The 19,245-nt window shown below is 35.5% G+C and overlaps 1 protein-coding gene across 12 annotated transcripts in view; it reads right to left on the minus strand.

Moving 5' to 3' along the window:
* Nucleotides 1–19,245, minus strand: part of LOC136038751 (ets DNA-binding protein pokkuri-like) — a 194,271-nt gene that overhangs the window by 39,200 nt on the left and 135,826 nt on the right. For 2 of the 12 annotated variants that reach the window (XM_065722109.1, XM_065722108.1), the window contains exon 1: nt 2,777–3,082. The exons of the other annotated variants lie outside the window; for them this stretch is intronic. In XM_065722109.1, coding sequence (XP_065578181.1) covers nt 2,777–3,059 — 283 coding nt within the window. In that variant the 5' untranslated portion in view covers nt 3,060–3,082. Of the gene's footprint in view, nt 1–2,776; nt 3,083–19,245 lie in introns of those variants that run through there. 12 annotated transcript variants of the gene reach the window in all.

Genomic DNA, 19,245 nt, shown 5'->3' on the forward strand with positions numbered 1-19,245 from the left:
AATGGTACGTTCGTGCTATTTTAGCAACCCTGAGCACGTGCTATAGTGCTATACATTATAAAATAGTGCTAAAATAGCACTTTCGTGCTGCAGGTGGCAACCCTGCTTATAGTTATGTATGATCAAGGTCACCAAGGAGGGTCCTCAGCGCCCCTTGATGAATTCATGCCATCCCATTGATCGGAAGTGCCCGTCAGACAGGTACTAATATTAACTTATAGGGATTTACGACCATGAATAAGAAACACTTTTTTGTTATTGGAAATTTTTCTAATTACAAAATGTTATCTATTTGACTTACAACATTATCTTTAGAGTATGCTTTATTATTAAACAAAAAACAAACATTAATGTCACCCAATACTAAGGCAAAAAAAACTCATTAAAATTCCTAGATAAGTTGACACGGGAGAACAACTAGGAGAAATCAAAATGAGAGGTCAAGATAGGCAATAAGCTCCAAGATTACGTTCGGGAATCTTCTTTTTTGATCTATAGGTTTTTATCTCTATTTGAGTAGGGACACAAAAGAACATTCAATTGGATAGAGCAAATAAATAATTTAATTTAACAATTAAACAAAGTACAAAGAAAACTGTAAGTTTTTAAATTTTGGGAGAGAACGGGTTTCTTCCGTCTGTGTACATAACTGGATGTGATAGTACGACATCTCGGCTGTTGCAATTCAAGGGGCCAAACAATGGATAAGGTACTTCCCTGTACCTTATCCAGTGTTTGAAAAAATTTATATTTTTTCTCAAATTTGAATTATTTTGCATTGTATATACCTAGGGGCTACAACTAGCCCCATTAAGAGGGAGGGGCTGAGATACAACTGTCACGGAAGCAACCATTATATTTGTTAACAGGTTTGAATGAAAGTGAAGTGGTGCTACTCTTTTGCTATCATAGCCTAGTGCTTAGTCCGGAATGAGGATAAATTTTCAGAGGCTTATAGCATTAAAAAAAATATACTTATCAGCAGCAAAAAGCACATAGAATTCTTTGGCTTCTGTTTTTGACTTCATGTCGATTGGCACATTATTTCTATTTCTTATGAAAACACTTCCCACTTATTTCAGCAGTTACGGGAAATGAGAATAGCGCAGCGAAGTGAGTACCGGTAATAACAGGATTTTTTCCGTCTTATTAACCTTACCGAAAGAAAAAATTGAAATGACATTTCAGTACGTAAGTTTTATAAACATTTTTCTACAAATGTTTTGGTTCTCAGCAGATACGTAATAACCTTCGCAGTGCAATTTGCATTGTATCCAGCTAAAATACCGCGATATTTACACAAAGTCATGGGACGTAGCCTGTTGGAAATTTAAATATTTCCGGCTCCTTTTATAAGAGCCGGAAAACAACTCCTATTTTAAGCGTAGCGAATTGCATACAAAAATTTTAAGCGCAAACTACAGATAGAATTACTAACTTCATTAAATTCGCAGACAAGCAAGCATTGACCTATGTCCATTTCAAAGGTTACCACTTTCGATAAAATACCAGTTAGGCTATGCCAGGTTCTCCCCAAATATGATAAATAGGCATGTAAAACATCAAATTTTTAATTCTAATTTTGGATTAAGTTCAGAATGCTTTTGAAAAGGACACTTCACATTTCAAAAGCTGATTCGGTAAATATTTAGTAACTGGTCACTTCTTAAGGTGACAGGGTATCACATTACCCTGCCAAATTTCTTTTGATTCTTGGTCTTTTTTTAACAATATTTAATCTGCAATCATATTTATCCACATTTCATTGTAATTTACTCTGGCGAAACTATATTTTATCCAGTCGAGACTGCGGAGACCCCTTTAAACAAAGAACCTATGACGAATCATGAGATTCAATCAACAGAGAAATTATCATTAGGGCTATATCTGGGATCATCAGAGGGAGAGGGTCAGGAAAGTGGCCCTGATACATGGAGAGAGCATAATGTGGCCAGGCACTAAAATATTTGCCGCCAATTGCGATGAAAGAATGAATGTCCAATTTGTATGTCCCGGGAAGGTATTTTGAAATATCTACCTCCACTCCTTCGCCCTATAGAGGGTATTAACCTTTGATGACTTTTAATCTTTGGGTTGTAAAAGTGAAACCTAGGAAAATTGGTCTTCTACTTAGATGAAGTACAAGAGAAGTATTTGGGCTTCAGAACTTTGCTCAGTTCCAATTTATGAGGTTTCAAAGATCTTCAAATACATTCCTAAATTTGGAAACAAATCCATTGATACGGCTTAAAATTTTACTCAAATGACAGGAATTACACTTTCAAAACCAATACGAGAGAAAAAGAAATTAAAACTGAAAATTAAAGTAGGCTATAATTATAATAGGCTAGGGTGTAAACCTGTCAAGTAGGCTAATTCCTAGGGATTAGAAATCAGAAGAGGCTTGACATAGTAGCATGGCAATACCTTCCCAGAGTATATATTTAGCCCTGGATTCATAACTGAAAGTTTCATTTTCCTAATCTAGCCCCTTTAAAAGATAGCCAAAAGCAACTTGTCGAGAATTTTACCCAAGTTCGCAGTAGGCAATGTGATACTGAATGTTGCTAAGTTAGCAGTAATTTCACAACTCAGTGCAATAGCTTCATTACGATTGTTAATTTTGGTTTTGGCCAACAAACTAATCTTTTTTACAACGGTGGTACGTGTATGTTTTCTTCAGAAGAGCAATTGTTCTGCAGTGTTACCAACCCCCTAGGTCTACTACAAATTCGTTTTCACCAAACAATCGACTGATAGACTCAAAATAACTTACGGTAGCGCGTAATCAGCCTCTTCTTGTGATTAAAAAAATTATTTCTACTTAAAGCTGTATCAAGTTCGTCCGAATCACTACCGGAACATTTAGAATCAGCTTTAACATCCAGATTATACTGACACCCAAAACCAAAGTGAGGATGAAAAGTAGCAAAAACACCTGTATAATTATACGAGTCCTCGGAATGGGACGATTTTTCACTATTCGACCTAAATTTGGAACTACAACTGAGGTCCAAAGGGACCTCCACTTCAGGCCTCACTAATGATTCAGTTCTCATTTTAACCAACCTTCTAAAACGAAGTCTCGTTCAAGACTAAAAATTTAGCTTGGTTCTTGTGCAGAATGCGACGCCTTAGGGAGCAATCATCCAATCCACGCAAGCACTCCTCAAGGTTTCCGTCTTTTTTTCTCTCTCTTCCTTAAAAATGTCCGCAAGATGGGACAAGAAAAAGATATTCATAATTATTCTTCAACCATTTATAACTGGGTCGTATCTCTAAGGCAAAATTAGATAATTCAATATTTGATTTTAACCATTTTGTTTCTATAGTAGACACCATTTCATTATGCCGACCAATGGAGCAAATGATGAGCGTTTCGTTGTTTCTTTACTCGCTACATGACTCAGCGCAGGGGGGGGGGGGGCATTGGTTCCGTGCCCCTTCCACAAAATATCGAGGTTTTATTTATATGATTTGTTAATTTATGTATTTTCCAATGTGATGTCGTATTGCACTTGCAGCAATTTAAGGATCAAAATTCTATTGGTGTCTCTCGCAAAACAAAATCGTTATTAATATATCTGTCAATGCTCCTATCCTAGTCCTTGCATTTTAACCGGTCGCCTTTTAATAAAAAGCACATTCGAAACAGACAGAAACTAAATTTAAAAGATAATTTTTTACATGAAAGTGTAGACTCAAGTTAAAACGGTACTTGTCTATAATATAATGAAAAAAGAAATCATCAATGCAGCAGAACAAACACATAAAAAAAAGAAAAAAGAAGACAAAAGGAGAAAAGGAAGACTGTTTTCCTACATTAGTAATTAATATAGATTAGTACTTGAATGAGGCCTTAACCCTACTCATCCATACAATTACCTAGGTCAAACAGCATAGCTATGCAAAAACAACCACAAAGAATAATCCATGGACAGGCAGTCGTGTCGTAAGTAAGTATAAGTCGTCATTTACCAAATATTAGAAACAGTAAAAAAAAGACAAATAATTCAGGGACAACAACCCAACACAAGGGATCATAAGGAGAATAAACACTTGCCTATAGGGTGTCGGCACTTTAAATTCCCTACCCAGGCAAGTGGCGTGCCTACCATAAATTCACTATGATATCCCCGTGCTAGGTATCACCCCCAAAATATTTGCCTATGAAAAAACAAATGTAAAACAACCAAATAACACCAAAACTAGAATACAACAAAATTGAGAAATGAAGTTTGGTTAATGCTTATGAAATGAAACAAAATATGATGAAAATAAAATTTAGCAATAAAATTAAGAAAACTACCACAAACAATTATGGAAGGGGGGCCGCCCAGAGCGCATTATATCAAATGCGTAACCTGACCAAAATACCAACTAAATATTTAATTTAAATATAGGTATAATGTAGTTTCCCAACGAGCCGAAGGAATTGTCTGGTATAGACAGCATGAAAACCGGATATTGTCTCATCCTCGGAATACAAGTTCTCGAGTTATATATACTAGACAAGTACCGTTAAAACCAACAAAATTATTCAAATTTCAAGGCGGGGGGGCTACCTATTTCTCTTCAAATCTATATTTTTGTAGTTATTGAAGTTACTATTAAAACTCTTTCCAAAATTTCCAGAAAATGGTTTCGTAATTAATTTGTACCTGAAGTTCAAAATTAGTAATACTTTCAATTCCTAAAACAGTTGCAAATGGCATTTCTTTTACATTTAGAGGTTTATTTGAAATTACTTATTTTTAATTTTCAGTTACTACGGGCCGTGACTCGCTGTTTACTAGGTTGCAGCTCTTCCTGCTATCTTTATCATGGAAAAGAGTACACAGTCTTCCGCCGGTTAGAGTCTCTAACGCATGACACGGATATTGTTGTGCTTAGACTAGAATAGCGGGTTTGCATGGCATAACAAGTATAGCAGGTCTGCATGCCTAATGTGTTAGGTACAGTTATTTGTATATTATGTAGTAAAAATTGTTTTCTAACTTCACACTGTCCAATACTTTATCCCCCCCCCCCTAATGTGCAAATATATAGCCCAAACTATATATTTTCCATCCATTCTGTTCCTTCTCTTTGTCTTGTCTCGCGCTAAGCTGAAAGATATCAAGGAATAAGCCGGTTCTGCAATGCGTCAATGAATGTACAACAGCTGTAGGGCGTAGATCATACAAGTACCTGAATTTCTCCTAAAACTTTCCCAGAGGACCACCCCGCCCAGGAAACTTGAATCTTAAGATAAGCTCCTTCATGTTTTCAGTCCGGTCTACCTATGGTGGGAAAATCCTCTGATATGCCCCATCTTGCAAGGTCGTATCCAGGGAGGGGGGGGGTACTGGTTTTTTAACCAACAGAATAGGATAATTTAGATGAAAATCATGGACATGTTAATGAGCTCTCTCAAAACCAAATTGGTTCTGATATTAAAAGCTGTGTCAGAGCTGAACACCCACAGAGTGAATAAAATTATACAATGCAGAAACACACTTTAATCTGAACTTTGGTAACAAGTACTGTACAATAGAATAGCTTGCATTAACTAGTCAATGTGATTATTTTTTTATTTTTCAAAAAGTAATTTTTTAAGTCGAGACAGATAGAGGTTGATTATTATACTCCTCCCCCTTATACTGTAAAAAAATGATCTGTCATGGTTGATTTTGAGCCATTAAGATCTCTCAGACGGTCTACAGCATGCAATGTTATCTGAAGTTTTCTGTTCAAAGGGATAGGACCAAAAACAATGAACAAGTGCATAGATTTGACGGAAAAGGCGAAAAATTCCATAGAGTCTGTTTAATCAGCCAAATCATTTTTTGGGTCGAATCAGGCATATCCGCACGAATTCATGGGCAGAGGTGTGTCTGTTTAGTGTGCAAGCTACGTTTGAGGAAATCTCAAAACTGGACAATTACATGTAAAATATAGGAAGTTATTGAAAAAATACAAAAAAGCTGTATATTCGCTTATGCGCCTGATTGTGATGTTAGGAAAGGAAATTTATAGACTTTAACTTTCAGCTACTTTCCAGAAAAAAGATGGGATGAGATGAGGTGCTATATTTACAAATAAAATCCTATTTTGACTAAAGTTGCTAATAGAGAAATGCTCTTTTTTCCTGTTTCCTTATCTCAGATACGAAAACAAGGAAGAATTGTACTAGGAAACAAAAGAACTATCTTCCTTGTTTGTAATTTCAAGACATGGTTCTTCTTCGAATTTTTCCAGAATAAAATTCAGTAACGGCATTAGATGGTTAGTTACGGTGCCTGTACCATTACAAGCATTGAAGAAATAATAGAAGCAGGATCCAGGCATGAATACAAGGGGAGGGGGTGTCCCTGATCATTTACCCGCATCAAATCTTAAGATTTTATAATATATACTATTTTTTCAACTTTTCATCATTTAACTAAACAATTCCTACTTTTCTTTTTTTTTTAGTCCCACCAATTATAAGTCCCCCTCAAACAGATTTCTCCTGGCAGGACCTGGCACCTGGTCCTGGCAAGACACCAGGCAGGACCTTGGTCATAATATAAATTCAAGATTGAGTGGACACATTTGAGGTGGGGGGAGAGATAATCCACCAATGAGAAAAATATTTTTATGTCTTTTCAGTCACTAAATTGCTCATTATTACACTATCTTCCCATGTTAAAAAAAGGGGTTAATCATGAATATCTTTCCCTATGGATATGGCCTTGGATGGAGATCCTTTGTAAAAGAGTTCCCTAATTAAGAAAACGGGCACACTATACCTCTCCTCTACATGTAGGCCATGTAGGCACCATGTAGGTGTCATGCACCTCTAAAATAATGGAACAAACAATGTGAATTCTCTAACGTATACTATAGTTAACACCATAAGGAGCTTTGGCTTCTCATACGGGCAGCTCCCCTTCCCAAACTAAGAAAATCTTGCTTTTACAATTTCCATATACATACACACACACATATATATATATATATATATATATATATATATATATATATATATATATATATATATATATGTCCATGGATTATTCTTTATGGTTGATTGTGTATGGCTATGCTGTTTGACCTATGTAATTGTACGGATGAGTAGGGTTAAGGCCTCATTCAAGTACTGATCTATATTAATTACTAATGTAGGAAAACAGTCTTCCTTTTCTCCTTCTGTCTTCCTCTTTATTTTATTGTTTTTTATGTGTTTGTGCTGTTGCATTGGTGATTTATTTTTTCATTATATATATATATATATATATATATATATATATATATATATATATATATATATATATATATATATATATATATATATATATATATATATAACGCAGTACGTAAACCCTTTGTAAGTTTTAAGTGGCATCAGTACAGGAACCTGTACTGATTCCATATACTGATGTACCATGTACTGATGTCCCTTCTTTTATATGGAAGATACTGCGGCTAGTTATAAAATCTCGAAATGCTTGTACAAACTGACATAATTATGCATCAAAGGCCAAACTAAATAGCAGAACCTGGGAAAAAATTTATAAATTGCACAAATGGACGTATTTGCAATTTTTTTCATTGCCAAAAAAGCAGCAGAGCCAAAAACAAATTGCGAAAGAGAAAGCTAATGTCATGATTTTTCAAGTGCAGCAAAGGCCTTAAACCTGATCCTGATCAAAACAAGAACCCGTTTCAAGCCTTGAGTACCCTTCAAGCTTGCCAACAAATCATTCTAAATCGCAAAAGGGTTAAGCTACTCAACCGGGAACGGAAAAGTTATATCATCAGTGAGCAGAAGTATTAAAATTGCCGCAATTGTATCACTTAATTATGTTTTTGACATAAAATTAACTAAAGAATAGACGTTTTTACCTTGATCCTGGGCAGGTTCAAGTGCTAGGGATGGGGATGCCATTTGGGGGGGGGCAATGAATCCACGGCAAAGAGGGGAATATATTCTTCGGTGGGGGATAGCACTTATCGAAATCTCCTCACCTCCCCCCCTATCTGATTGAGAAGTCGAGAGTTAAGATGTGAGAAAACATTTGCCAGTTAAATAAAAGTATATATACGTACATAGAGGAGGGGTTCGGAAAATTTTCCAAAACTACCAAGATGGTAATAACACACCCTTCTATGAGAAGTCAGGGAAAATACATGAAAACTTCCATACACGCTACCTCCCAGAAATCATTTTATAACTTTATCAGGAACAAACAATTTTCAACTCGCCTTTTAACCCCAAGTAAAACTCTGAAGGAGTAACCAATTGAAGGGAAAAATGTATTTCAATCTGCACGTAAGACTTAAATTTTAAAAGAATTTTAGATTAAAATTTAAGTTGATAATATTTACTGATCGTTTTGATTAATCTTTTATGACAGTTTAATGTTTTTCCGTAATAAATTATTTTAAAGTATAAATCACAATAAACAAGGCATAAACTATGTGAAAGTGTCCACTTGTCTGCTAAATTATGCAAATCCTGGTTTTAACATGGATTAAATTGAAGTTTTTTTGGTATGTTTTGTTTGAAGAAGAAATATTTGACGATAAAAGAAAGTAATAAAAAGAAGTCGATTAATAGTATAACTAATTGTCAGACCCGAAGATTTTTTTCCCTAGGGCCCTTGTCACATTGGGACTCCCCCAAGATTTTGCTCTAGATCCGCCCCTGAGAGAATGGTTGTACAAACTGTGCCTTTCTGTCCACATTGTTCAACAATTTCAGGATCTTATAGAGCTATAGCACAATTCCAGTCTGGATGAGTACGTCATTAGTAGTGGGGGTAGAGACAGATACAGACAAATGTAACTAAGGGAAAGTACTAAAAACTAATCAGAAAAATAGCACACGTACTTTTAACTTCCCATATTCAGTGGAGAACGTTTACCCATCCTTGACGAACGAAAGCATTAGAAGTTAAGCATTCGAGCAGTTGGGCCAATTCAAAAAAAGGAGGGGATGAAGCAATGATTTTTTTTATTCATGACAATACAAAAAAGGACATTCTTTTCTAATGCAAGTATCAAAGAATATTTTTCAAAATCCAGGAGGGTCCTCCCATGCACCTCCTTGGCGCTCATTTCTGGGCAAAAATTGTAGGCAAAATTGTCATTGAAGGCAAAATTTTAGTCAAGAGACAAGCTAAGACTGGTGGGGTTGCGGCCATTCTCATATGTAGGATAATCCAATTTGTGATATAGAAAATGGACATAAATTAAACGAAATCAAAGGTCAGTTTAACCGAAAGTAAGGAGTAACCTTAAAACACAAATTGAGCATTAATAACCCTTTATATGAGGGGGTTGTCTCCCCCTTGAGATCCTGTTTTGTAAACTAATTCTGTAACTTTATGTTTAAACCAGTTTTGTAATTTTAGTGTAAGCCTCCTCAGCCCTCCGTATATATAATACGAAGAACGACCCATTTCACTAAAAACCTAAGCTCTAAAAAATTGGACTTTTATGGCAATGCCCTTATTTATAAAATCTGCACAATCTAGACATTTTTCCAATGATAAAGGATCATGGATCGTATAGAAGTTTTAGATCTTTGAAAAAAATATTTCAGTCTTTGGCATATATTTCATAAACTTTTATGTCTAGAGGGCGTAAATGCACTGAAGCTTCTTGGATACCTTCTTCTTCTTTGTCAACATGCAGTCTTCACTCCTGTACTTTCCTCTACAATCTTCTCGGGATTTGCACAAGTTTCCTTACAATTACTCATATATTTCCATCGAAATGACCGTATTCATATTTCAGTTCTTACGTATTATACCGACCACACTCAAGAAGTGAAGTTAGGTAAGTCATAATGAAATATTCCAAAATCTTATGGAAATATAATACTTTAGTAACAAAATATCGAAACTACAACATACAATTATGGAAAGCAAGCCGCTCAGAACGCATTATAATAAATATCTAATCTAATCAATTCTATATATTAAATATTTAGTGAAAATGTACATGCACAGTAGCTTATCTCACTCGGGCCAAGCTAATTATCTCCAAGTGGACACAGAGAAATCAGTTTTAAACAGATCAAGAACAACAGTATGGTCTGTATAATATATAAGTACCCACACTTCTCTTCAGGACCCCCCTTGCCCCATCTCTGAAACGTAGATATCTATTTATCGATTAATTTCTGTGTTACAATTTATAGGTGAACTGTTCTATGGTTTTACAGATGAGAAAAATATCATTTGTTATATAATTTATTATTGCATTCAGGCGATGAAGACTTTCTTTAGAACGTTTTAGCAGTAAACATAGTACTTCTATGGAAACATAAATTTCCCTGAATTTCTGGAAAACTGAAGTTCAAAATTTTATCACTTGTCTTACACCCTTTGCAAAGGTACTTTTGATTAAATCTGTCTCTGATGGCATAACTTAAAAAAAAAATCCTAAATAGGTAAGGAAAGGACTTCCCAGATTTCAAGGAGTATAAACCCGAAAACCCCATCAACTCTGCTAACGTTCCTGATTTTGTATCTCAGAGCTTTAAATAGAGATGGGATTAATAGTTCTTATAGCAGCATGTCTACTAACAGAATTGACTTTGAAACTCTGAAATTCCTATTTACTAAAAGCGTTCTTGTCCGTGTAGTAAATTGACAAATAAGTGACTAAATGAAGAAAAAATCAAGTTCTTCAAATGGAAGTAAAGGACGACATAAAAATTGACACGAGTAGACATCTACTATTATACTGTCGAGTAGACATCTACAGATTGACACGAGTAGCCATCCTATACACAAGAGTAGTGGTCATTTATTCAAACCCCGTTCTTTACGCTGAAGTTCGACGAGTGCTTCCTTACAAACATTTTAGAAAACAAAAATATTTATGTAAGGATTTCTTTTGCCGATTGGTTTTCAATACATTCTCGAAAATATTACTATGAAAAGCAAATAAAAATAAATAAACCCTCCCTTAAAGCGCTGAGGTAAAAAAAAAAATAAAAACACATACATACATTTTATTACACTGGTCTTACGTAAGAGCATTCAGTCTTAAAATTGAAAAGAATCTTAATTCAGTGGAAACAACTGAGGTTGGGGTGGCATCAAACCCTCCCTCGTCTTTAAGAAAATGTCTAATTTTTTAGCTTTATTATTATTCTTTAATTTCATTTGAAAAAAAAACTCTCTTTCTAATTTTTAAGCTTTATTATTATTCTTTAATTTCATTTGAAAAAAAAACTTTCTTAGTTTACATTTTCTTCGTTTACACTATCATGCTAAGGATAGTCTGATCATCAAGGGGGCTTACACTCCCTCAACCCGCTGCTCTGCGTGCTAAATCTAGACTTTTGTGAATGCACATTTAGGAGTGTTTGCTTTTCGCAGCATATTAGAAAAAGTTTTCTAATTATAAGCTAAAAGTTTCTTTATGCTAATTTCAGCTTTTTTCGCAACAATTTTTATCCAGACACAAAAAAATAGAAGACCGCAAGAGATTCAAGCATCTCTTTAAAAAGAAAAAAAAATAACTTGATGAAAGTATTATTAATAAGAATACCAAGGAGCACATTACAATATTCTGCATAAAAATTCCTTCTTGAAACTTGAAATAATGAGCTCAAAACGGCTTGGAAGCTAACGGGCTTTCCAAATTTGAAAGACACGTAGTAACTAATTGTTAGTCTACCTATCCAATATCTCTTCAGACGCTTATAACATATTAACGACCTATTTATTTTTATTAGGTGAGAAATGAACCTCAAATTTTAAGAGGGGCTAGAGGGGGGTAACTGTAAGCAACCTACAGTATCACTAGCCAATCTATTGGGGGTGGGGAAAGCAAATGTTCTATGGTATGTCTTCTCATTTTCACTGAATATTCGCCTATCAAGACCAGTATTCCAAATTTTCTAACCAACTGGCCAAGAATATTGAAGAGACATCCCCCTCCTATCTGAAACTCCCAAAGCTAATGTTTAAAAACTATTTTTTCCCTTCGATAATGACTGGGAAACTGTTTCTCCTCTGTAACCCATGCTGAACGCTCAGTCAAAATATGTTTTCAAGTGAACGGATTTCTACCCCGCGTGTAACTGGATTCACGTTTCTGTTTTTCTTCTTTTTTGTCAGGGGGTTACTTGAAGCAAGAGACGATAATTCAAATCATTCGATGTCATTGAGTTTTTACTACTAAAAATTATCATCGAGATCGCCCTTCTTTTTGGGCGTGTTTTCCACCTATTTCTTAAGTTATACAAGTTTTCTTATCTTAACTACTCTTTTGGAAAAACGAGATTCTTTTTGCATGCAATGTTGTACAGGTTATATTTTTTAGAGCTTCAGTCACCATTGACATCAGTCGCTCTTTACTTGCAGTTCATTGCTACGAACTGTTCGATGAACACCTTTTGAAAATTTTCTCTGTTTGAGGTTAGTAAAAAGCATGAGATTCTTAACGAGTTCTTTTCTATCCAAGTAAAAGCAATAGTGAAATCTGAGATTCCATCTTTGAATATTTTACTCCTCGATTTCTGTCAAAGATCCTGTCAAAGTACAGTCTGTGAGATGAAGCATAAACAAAGTCATAAAAAAGCGATGAAACCAGAAACTTTGCATCTAAAGAAATTAAGGGAGATTTGCAAAAACCCTGAGATCGTTAAATTTCAATGCATTTGGATATGAGAAGACATCATCAACATGAGAGAAAATACGTGCAGGAACCTATTGTTTGAATTGTCACCCAGGGGGCTCTGCTCTATGTGCCATGGAAATTCTCTACTCTGATCAGATATACGTTTTTGTTATTGTTTGTTTCTATACCAAAATCAAAGGAATTTCGACACCTCAACATTATTTGAAAAAAAAATTAAGTCTTCACGAAAGAAACCTAATGTATCTAGTCCCATTTATTGACAGCATTTACAAAAAACATGATAGCAATCTGTATATTTGTTTTTATGATGACGACTTATCAATAATTTACAATAGGATGAGGATATAGCACCCATCGAACAAAGCATAAACCTCTGGGATTACCTGGCCTATTTAAAAGCCAGAAGAGGTGATGCCAAAGACAGGGGGAAACCCAGAAGTCGGTCATGACCGAATAAATAAAGCCTTTAAACAACGAAAAGTAGAAAGTTATGAGCGACAAAATAGACCTCGGGTGAAAAAAAAACCCTTGTCGTGCTACAGTAATAATAACCCACGGGTCACAATTGTAGGGTAACATATGTGACTATGCTATTTTGGATCAGGCTCAAACCCCCCTAAAAGTAAAATTATTTAACCCTAACGAACTCTATTTATATATGACAAGCTCTTTTGGTGGATATGGATTACAAAATATAACCATTTCCTCATAGAAATCTGATTTCGACAGACAACTAAAATTCTAGGTTTTGGCTGTCGACCAGGCTGGATGGAATGATTTCTACCAGCACGCAAAGTAATTATGCTGATAAATAAAGATTTCAAGCTCTGCCTTCTTTCACAAACGTTGGATCGGGTAAAGACTGTAAAAAACCAAACCACGTTTCCTTGGGATATGGCATTCCCTTCTCCTAGACCTGTGCGAACCAATAACTTAGTCACCACCTACCTCCCACCCCCACAGAGGCCAAATAAACGTTGGCCTCTGAAAAGGCGTAAGTATGACATTAATTGTTACTTCTTACTAAGTTCGTTTGAGGTCAAATAGTTGCTTTTGGTAGCTACCCTGACGAATGAAGCTAATGTACACCTCGCCCCCTCCAGAAAGCTTAAATCAATACTGTGTGTGCAAAAGGCAAAACTAGGACATTAGCTGTTACTAATCGTTCTTCTCGTTTCCTCTACATACGTCAAAATGGTCCCAGACTCCCAGAAAACAGAATAGATCACTAGCTATTACTTCTCACTGGGTTGATTGAGGTCCGACAACCCCGGCCCTCATACCTTAACAAAAAGAATTTAATACACCTTGTAAGCCTCACCCGTAGAGGTCGGACAGGGCAGGAGCCTCCCTCCCCCCAAAGGCAAAAGTGGAAAATTTATCTTGATCTCACTCAATTCTGGTATTTATTTCGAGATCCCTTTCTTGCAGTAGTAGTGGCATGATGGTTTATAATAAATCAAAAACGAAAAAAAAATTAATAAGCAGCTGACCAAAAGCTAAGGTAGTGAAGGAATGTTGCGAAAGCAAATGTAATAAAATCGATAAATGTAAAAAGAACAAAAGAACACCCCATCCTCCTCCGAGACAGACAAGACCAGGTTCAGGCCGTAATGGAAACAAAGAGAAAATCAGTGCAAACTCTCCACCAATTTTTTTTATTCCAACACTTTCTACCAAAACTTTTATGATTACCCGTCCCGACAACTATTGTAATCGCATCCCCAGCTATTTTAATCTCCAACCCGCTCCTTCATTCCCTAGAGAGAGTCTATTAGGTCCAAATTCGAAAAAGACGAAATAAGGACCCTAATTTTGTTTCTAACAAAGTGTATTGAAATTTAATATTCCGTTTTGATAGATTTTGTGATAAAGAGAAATTAGGGGCCCAATCCGCTCACTGGGGTTTGATCAGACATCGACCCGAAAAGGCTGAAATTGGATACTTGCTGTTACTTCCCACCAAAATTGGATGTGATCTAATAGACGCTTTCAGGCTGATAATGTAAAGACGAAAGAATTAAGAGACCCCCTCCCCCGTAGAGGCTAAAATGGCCACATGCTTAAGAGCCGCAAAACTAGAATGCTAGCTTTAACTTCACATCCAATTTGGTTGTGATCCGACACCTACTCTGGTAAGAGTTCCGACGATATGATAATAGAGAGCCCCTCCCTCAAAGAGGCCAGATTGGAAATAGAACCCTAAACTCATAACCAGGATACTTTTACTTCTTTGATGTCTCAAATTATAACTTGTTATATGCCAGTTTAACAATAATTTAGGAGGCTTACCTCCCTCTCCCCCCCCTAAGATGTCAAATCCTGGTCCCCAAAGGCATGCTCAGATTAGGTCCTGATTATAGGGCTTATTTTTATTCAATCTTTAAAAGATGAATAGCCCCTCTAAATCCATGTTGGACTAACGTACTGCGTCTAAGTAAAGCATAAGACGTGAAAGAACTTATTTACTTATGTGATCTACCTTAATAGTAAAACACCTATTATCATATTTTTGTTTTGATACTTGACCTAAAATGAAGCCCTGTATCAGACCTCTACTACAAAAAGTATTATGTGGACCTGTTTTACCTTATTGCTAATGGCATGCGCAGTTGTTCAAAAACAACTACCCATTGAAAAAAAAATGGCCTTACCGCTACAACTAAAAATCTAAAGAATATTTTAAACGCGATTTGCTTCACATGTTGAACATAACGGTATTGTTGGACTTAGTATACAGAAGCTGACATTCCGTCTTCATGGCTAGGTATACTACAACTACTACTACCAATAACTCACCGCAGCAACAAGCCGCCTGAGGTCCACACAGCTTTTCAACTTTTGAACAGACGAAAGTAATTAGAGGGCAACTAACACCCCTCCGACACCCACCATTCCCTCAAACACATCTGATCGAAATTTTGAGGTAGCCATTTTGTTCAACGTAATTGAAAGGCCCGGAAATTAAGTTTTTGAGAATGACAACCCTCCACAGCTCTCAGGGCAAGGGTTGTAAGTTATGCCCTGAGAGCATATATGGTTCATACATATTGGTAATAAGAAGTTCTAGTGCTTCTTCTAATATGACTGGAGTGACTGGAGGGTGGATACCCTCCCCACACACACACCCCGTAGTTTCCCGAAAAGCATCTGATAGTAATTTTAAGATGGTCATTTGCTGTTGTAGAAACTTCGAAAAAGGCACATTCGATTATAACATCGCATCGCAAATAAATGCAAGGGGCTAGTGCCCCTCTTATTAGTCGAAAGTGATTGGGGGGCAACAAGCCCCTTCCACACCCACCATTTCCTTGAACACAAAAATTTTGAGATAGCCATTTTGATCAGTGTAGTTAAAAGATCCGAAAATCATATTTTGAGGATGACACCCCCCCCATAACCCTCAGGGCAAAGGTTTTAAGTTATACCCTTGGGGCATATAAGCTTTTATAGAAAGGGTGGTCATATAAACATCGGATGGGGCACATTAGCTTGGTAATCATATTTTCTAAAATATTTTTTAAGATTCAAATTGATCGGAGGGCAGATCCTCCCCCTCCCTCCCCCGCCACACCTCGTATTTTCCCAAAATGTATCTCATAGAAATTTTGAGACGGCCATCTGTTATCGTAGAAACTTTAAAAATGCTACTTCGATTGGAAATTGGAAGGACCTTTTTTAATAGTCAAAGTGATTGGAAGGCAACAAGCCCCCCTCCACACCCGTCAATTTCTATAACATATCTAATCAAAATTTTGAGATAGCCATTTTGTTTAGCCTTGTTGAAAGTGTGATTTTACATATGGTACCACAATTTACCATTTGGCTAAATAAACAGCATTAAAACAGTGATAAGATAAAGAATGTGATATTTTAACAGTGATATTTTAAGGAATATTTGGGGAGATGTTGAACTATATCAGAGCAAACTATGAGCATGTGGACTTTCAAAAGGTGACAAAGTGATATCTGAAGAAAAAATTAAATTATTAAGTTAGACCTTTAAGGGTAAGTTGTGGGGGATTTTGAACTATCCAGAAGGCTCTATGTGTATACTTTTAATTCTACCACTACATACTGTAACCAATGACCCTAAGGGTATTAAGGTGAAACTTTTAGGGAAAGTTTAGGAGGAGTTTCAATTAGACGAAAAAAACTCCATGCATGCAGGTTTTCAAAAGGGCATATAAGCAATATAATAGGCAGCACCATTCTATAATAGCTAGAAATATCATTCAAAATTTTAAAGGAGCTAATTCGATCCAAAATTAAAATTATGCTGCCCTTCTTTAGAGTGAAAAGAGATTAGAGGGTATGCAGCCCTTCTCTCAAGCCCATTCATTTTCCAAATGCATCCAGTCAAAATTTTGAGACAGCCATTTTGTTCAGCTTAGTAAAACGGTCCAGCAGCTATGTCCTTAGGGATATTAGGTATGCCAACCCCCCACAAATAGGCAATTGGCCAATTGTGCTTTAAAACTAAATGCTGCTTTAGACTGAATTAAAAGGCATTGTGTTTATTGTTGTCATGAAGACACCTCAGCAACATACCGAAAACGACTAGGAGTATTAAGCTAAAGATTTTGGGGCTAATATTATTACTACTTCTGCTATTCCTATATTGCATTTCCTATATCATTTATAATTTTTGATAATAATATTTATGAGTATAGTCTCAGAACTACGTGACATGTAAAAATTTAAGCAGAGTTTATCTTCAATGTAACACAAATGGACTAATGCTGTTTAGCTTTTGCAATATTAGCTTTTTGCGATCGAACTGTCAAAATGGTCAAAACAGGGAAGTTTTCTTGCTCCAGAAAACTGGCAGCTTTGCATGCCTTGAACTCAAATTCAAGACTTCGAGGTCTAGCTACTTGCTTACATTTTTTAGCAAACAAATCACGTATTTCATCAAGTTTGACTTTCTGAACAGGGTTATCATTTACGGAAAAAAGAGCATACCATCGAAAGGGGGAAAATCGCATAATTAGTGAGAAAATATGAACTAGAAAAGCCAAAGTAAATATTTTACAAAACAGAGGCAAAAATCAAAATGGACATGGTTTTGAGAAAGATATGTAAAAAATGTATTGTACAGACCCTAAGGTGTCCTGTTGTCACCCTAGGTGACAGAAGTCCCAAATAAGTGCTGGAAGTGCCCTTCGTCAATCTTTTATCTATTTTTATTAATCCCCATTCGTTACCAACATCCCTAGTTACATTAAATATCATAATCAATTCATTTGGCTGAAGGCAAGAGCTTTTATGTTCAAACTTCGGAAATGGTCTTTCTCATAGAAAATAAGCTTTTTCGTCATTATTTACAGTAGGTTATGAATCGTTATCCTAAAGATTGCAACTATTGATGAGGATGAAGATGAAAGAACCCATCCAAACTAAACCCTGATTAGGCCTTATCTGGGGTCCTAATAGGTTTAATCTCAGACCCACAAGGAAGTAAATCCTGCCCTAAGCATCACAACATTTAAAATAGACTGAAATGTGCTTTACAGCCGATATTCCAGTTTGAAACTTAATAAACAAGTCTTAAGAAGCATTTTTAAATAATAAATTCCAACACCCATCTTAACGAAAAAATATTAAGTCGGAGCCATAAATTAAAGCTTCACCTCGGTGGACTTGGTTTTGGAAGATTCCTTTCTCACCTGCCGATGTCAACTAATCAAATGACAGAAATGGAAAATCAATTTAAAAAAATTTGAAAATAGCTCATAATTTTCTAACAGAGGTTTAAAATTAAATGACATATGTTACTTATTATTTGTCATCTCAATTTTTAGCATTGGTCATAACGGTAGCATTCCCATCGGTTCTAGATAGGCCAAGAAAGTATAGCAGAACAGACAAATCATATATGTATATATATATATATATATATATATATATATATATATATATATATATATATATATATATATATATAAAGTGGCGAAACCCTATAGGCCAGTGTATTCTCCTGATGAGCCCTTGTGTTGTTGCCTCTGAATTATTTGTCTTTATTATTTTTTCTATTGTTTGGTAAATGACGACTTATACTTATTGACGACATGACTGCCTGTCCATGGATTATTCTTTATGGTTGATTGTGTTTGTCTATGCTGTTTGACCTATGTGATTGAATGGATGAGTAGGGTTAAGGCCTCATTCAAGTGCTGGTCTATATTAATCACTAATTTAGGAAAACAGTCTTCCTTTTCTCCTTCTGTCTCTCTCTTTTTTTCTTTTTTTTTCTTTTTTTTTATGTGTTTGTGCTGTTGCATTGGTGATTTCTCTTTTCATGATATATATATATATATATATATATATATATATATATATATATATATATATATATATATATATATATATATGGGTGTGTGTGTCGAAGCTGATAAAGCCAAATGTAAGAGAAAAAAAAAGACATCGATACTGTAGCAGGTAATGATTACCAGTATTAAACAAATTTCTCTTTGAATTCACCAATTTTTTTTACCTAAAATTAAAAGAAAGTTCACAGTCCGCAAAATATTTTTCATGACTCGTCTTCAAATTCTACAAAAACGAGATCATGAAAAGGCCCCATCTTTCGAAATTGTACCTAAAGCCATTATTACT

The sequence above is a fragment of the Artemia franciscana genome, chromosome 18, assembly GCF_032884065.1.
Source record: "Artemia franciscana chromosome 18, ASM3288406v1, whole genome shotgun sequence".
Classification (NCBI taxonomy): domain Eukaryota; kingdom Metazoa; phylum Arthropoda; class Branchiopoda; order Anostraca; family Artemiidae; genus Artemia; species Artemia franciscana.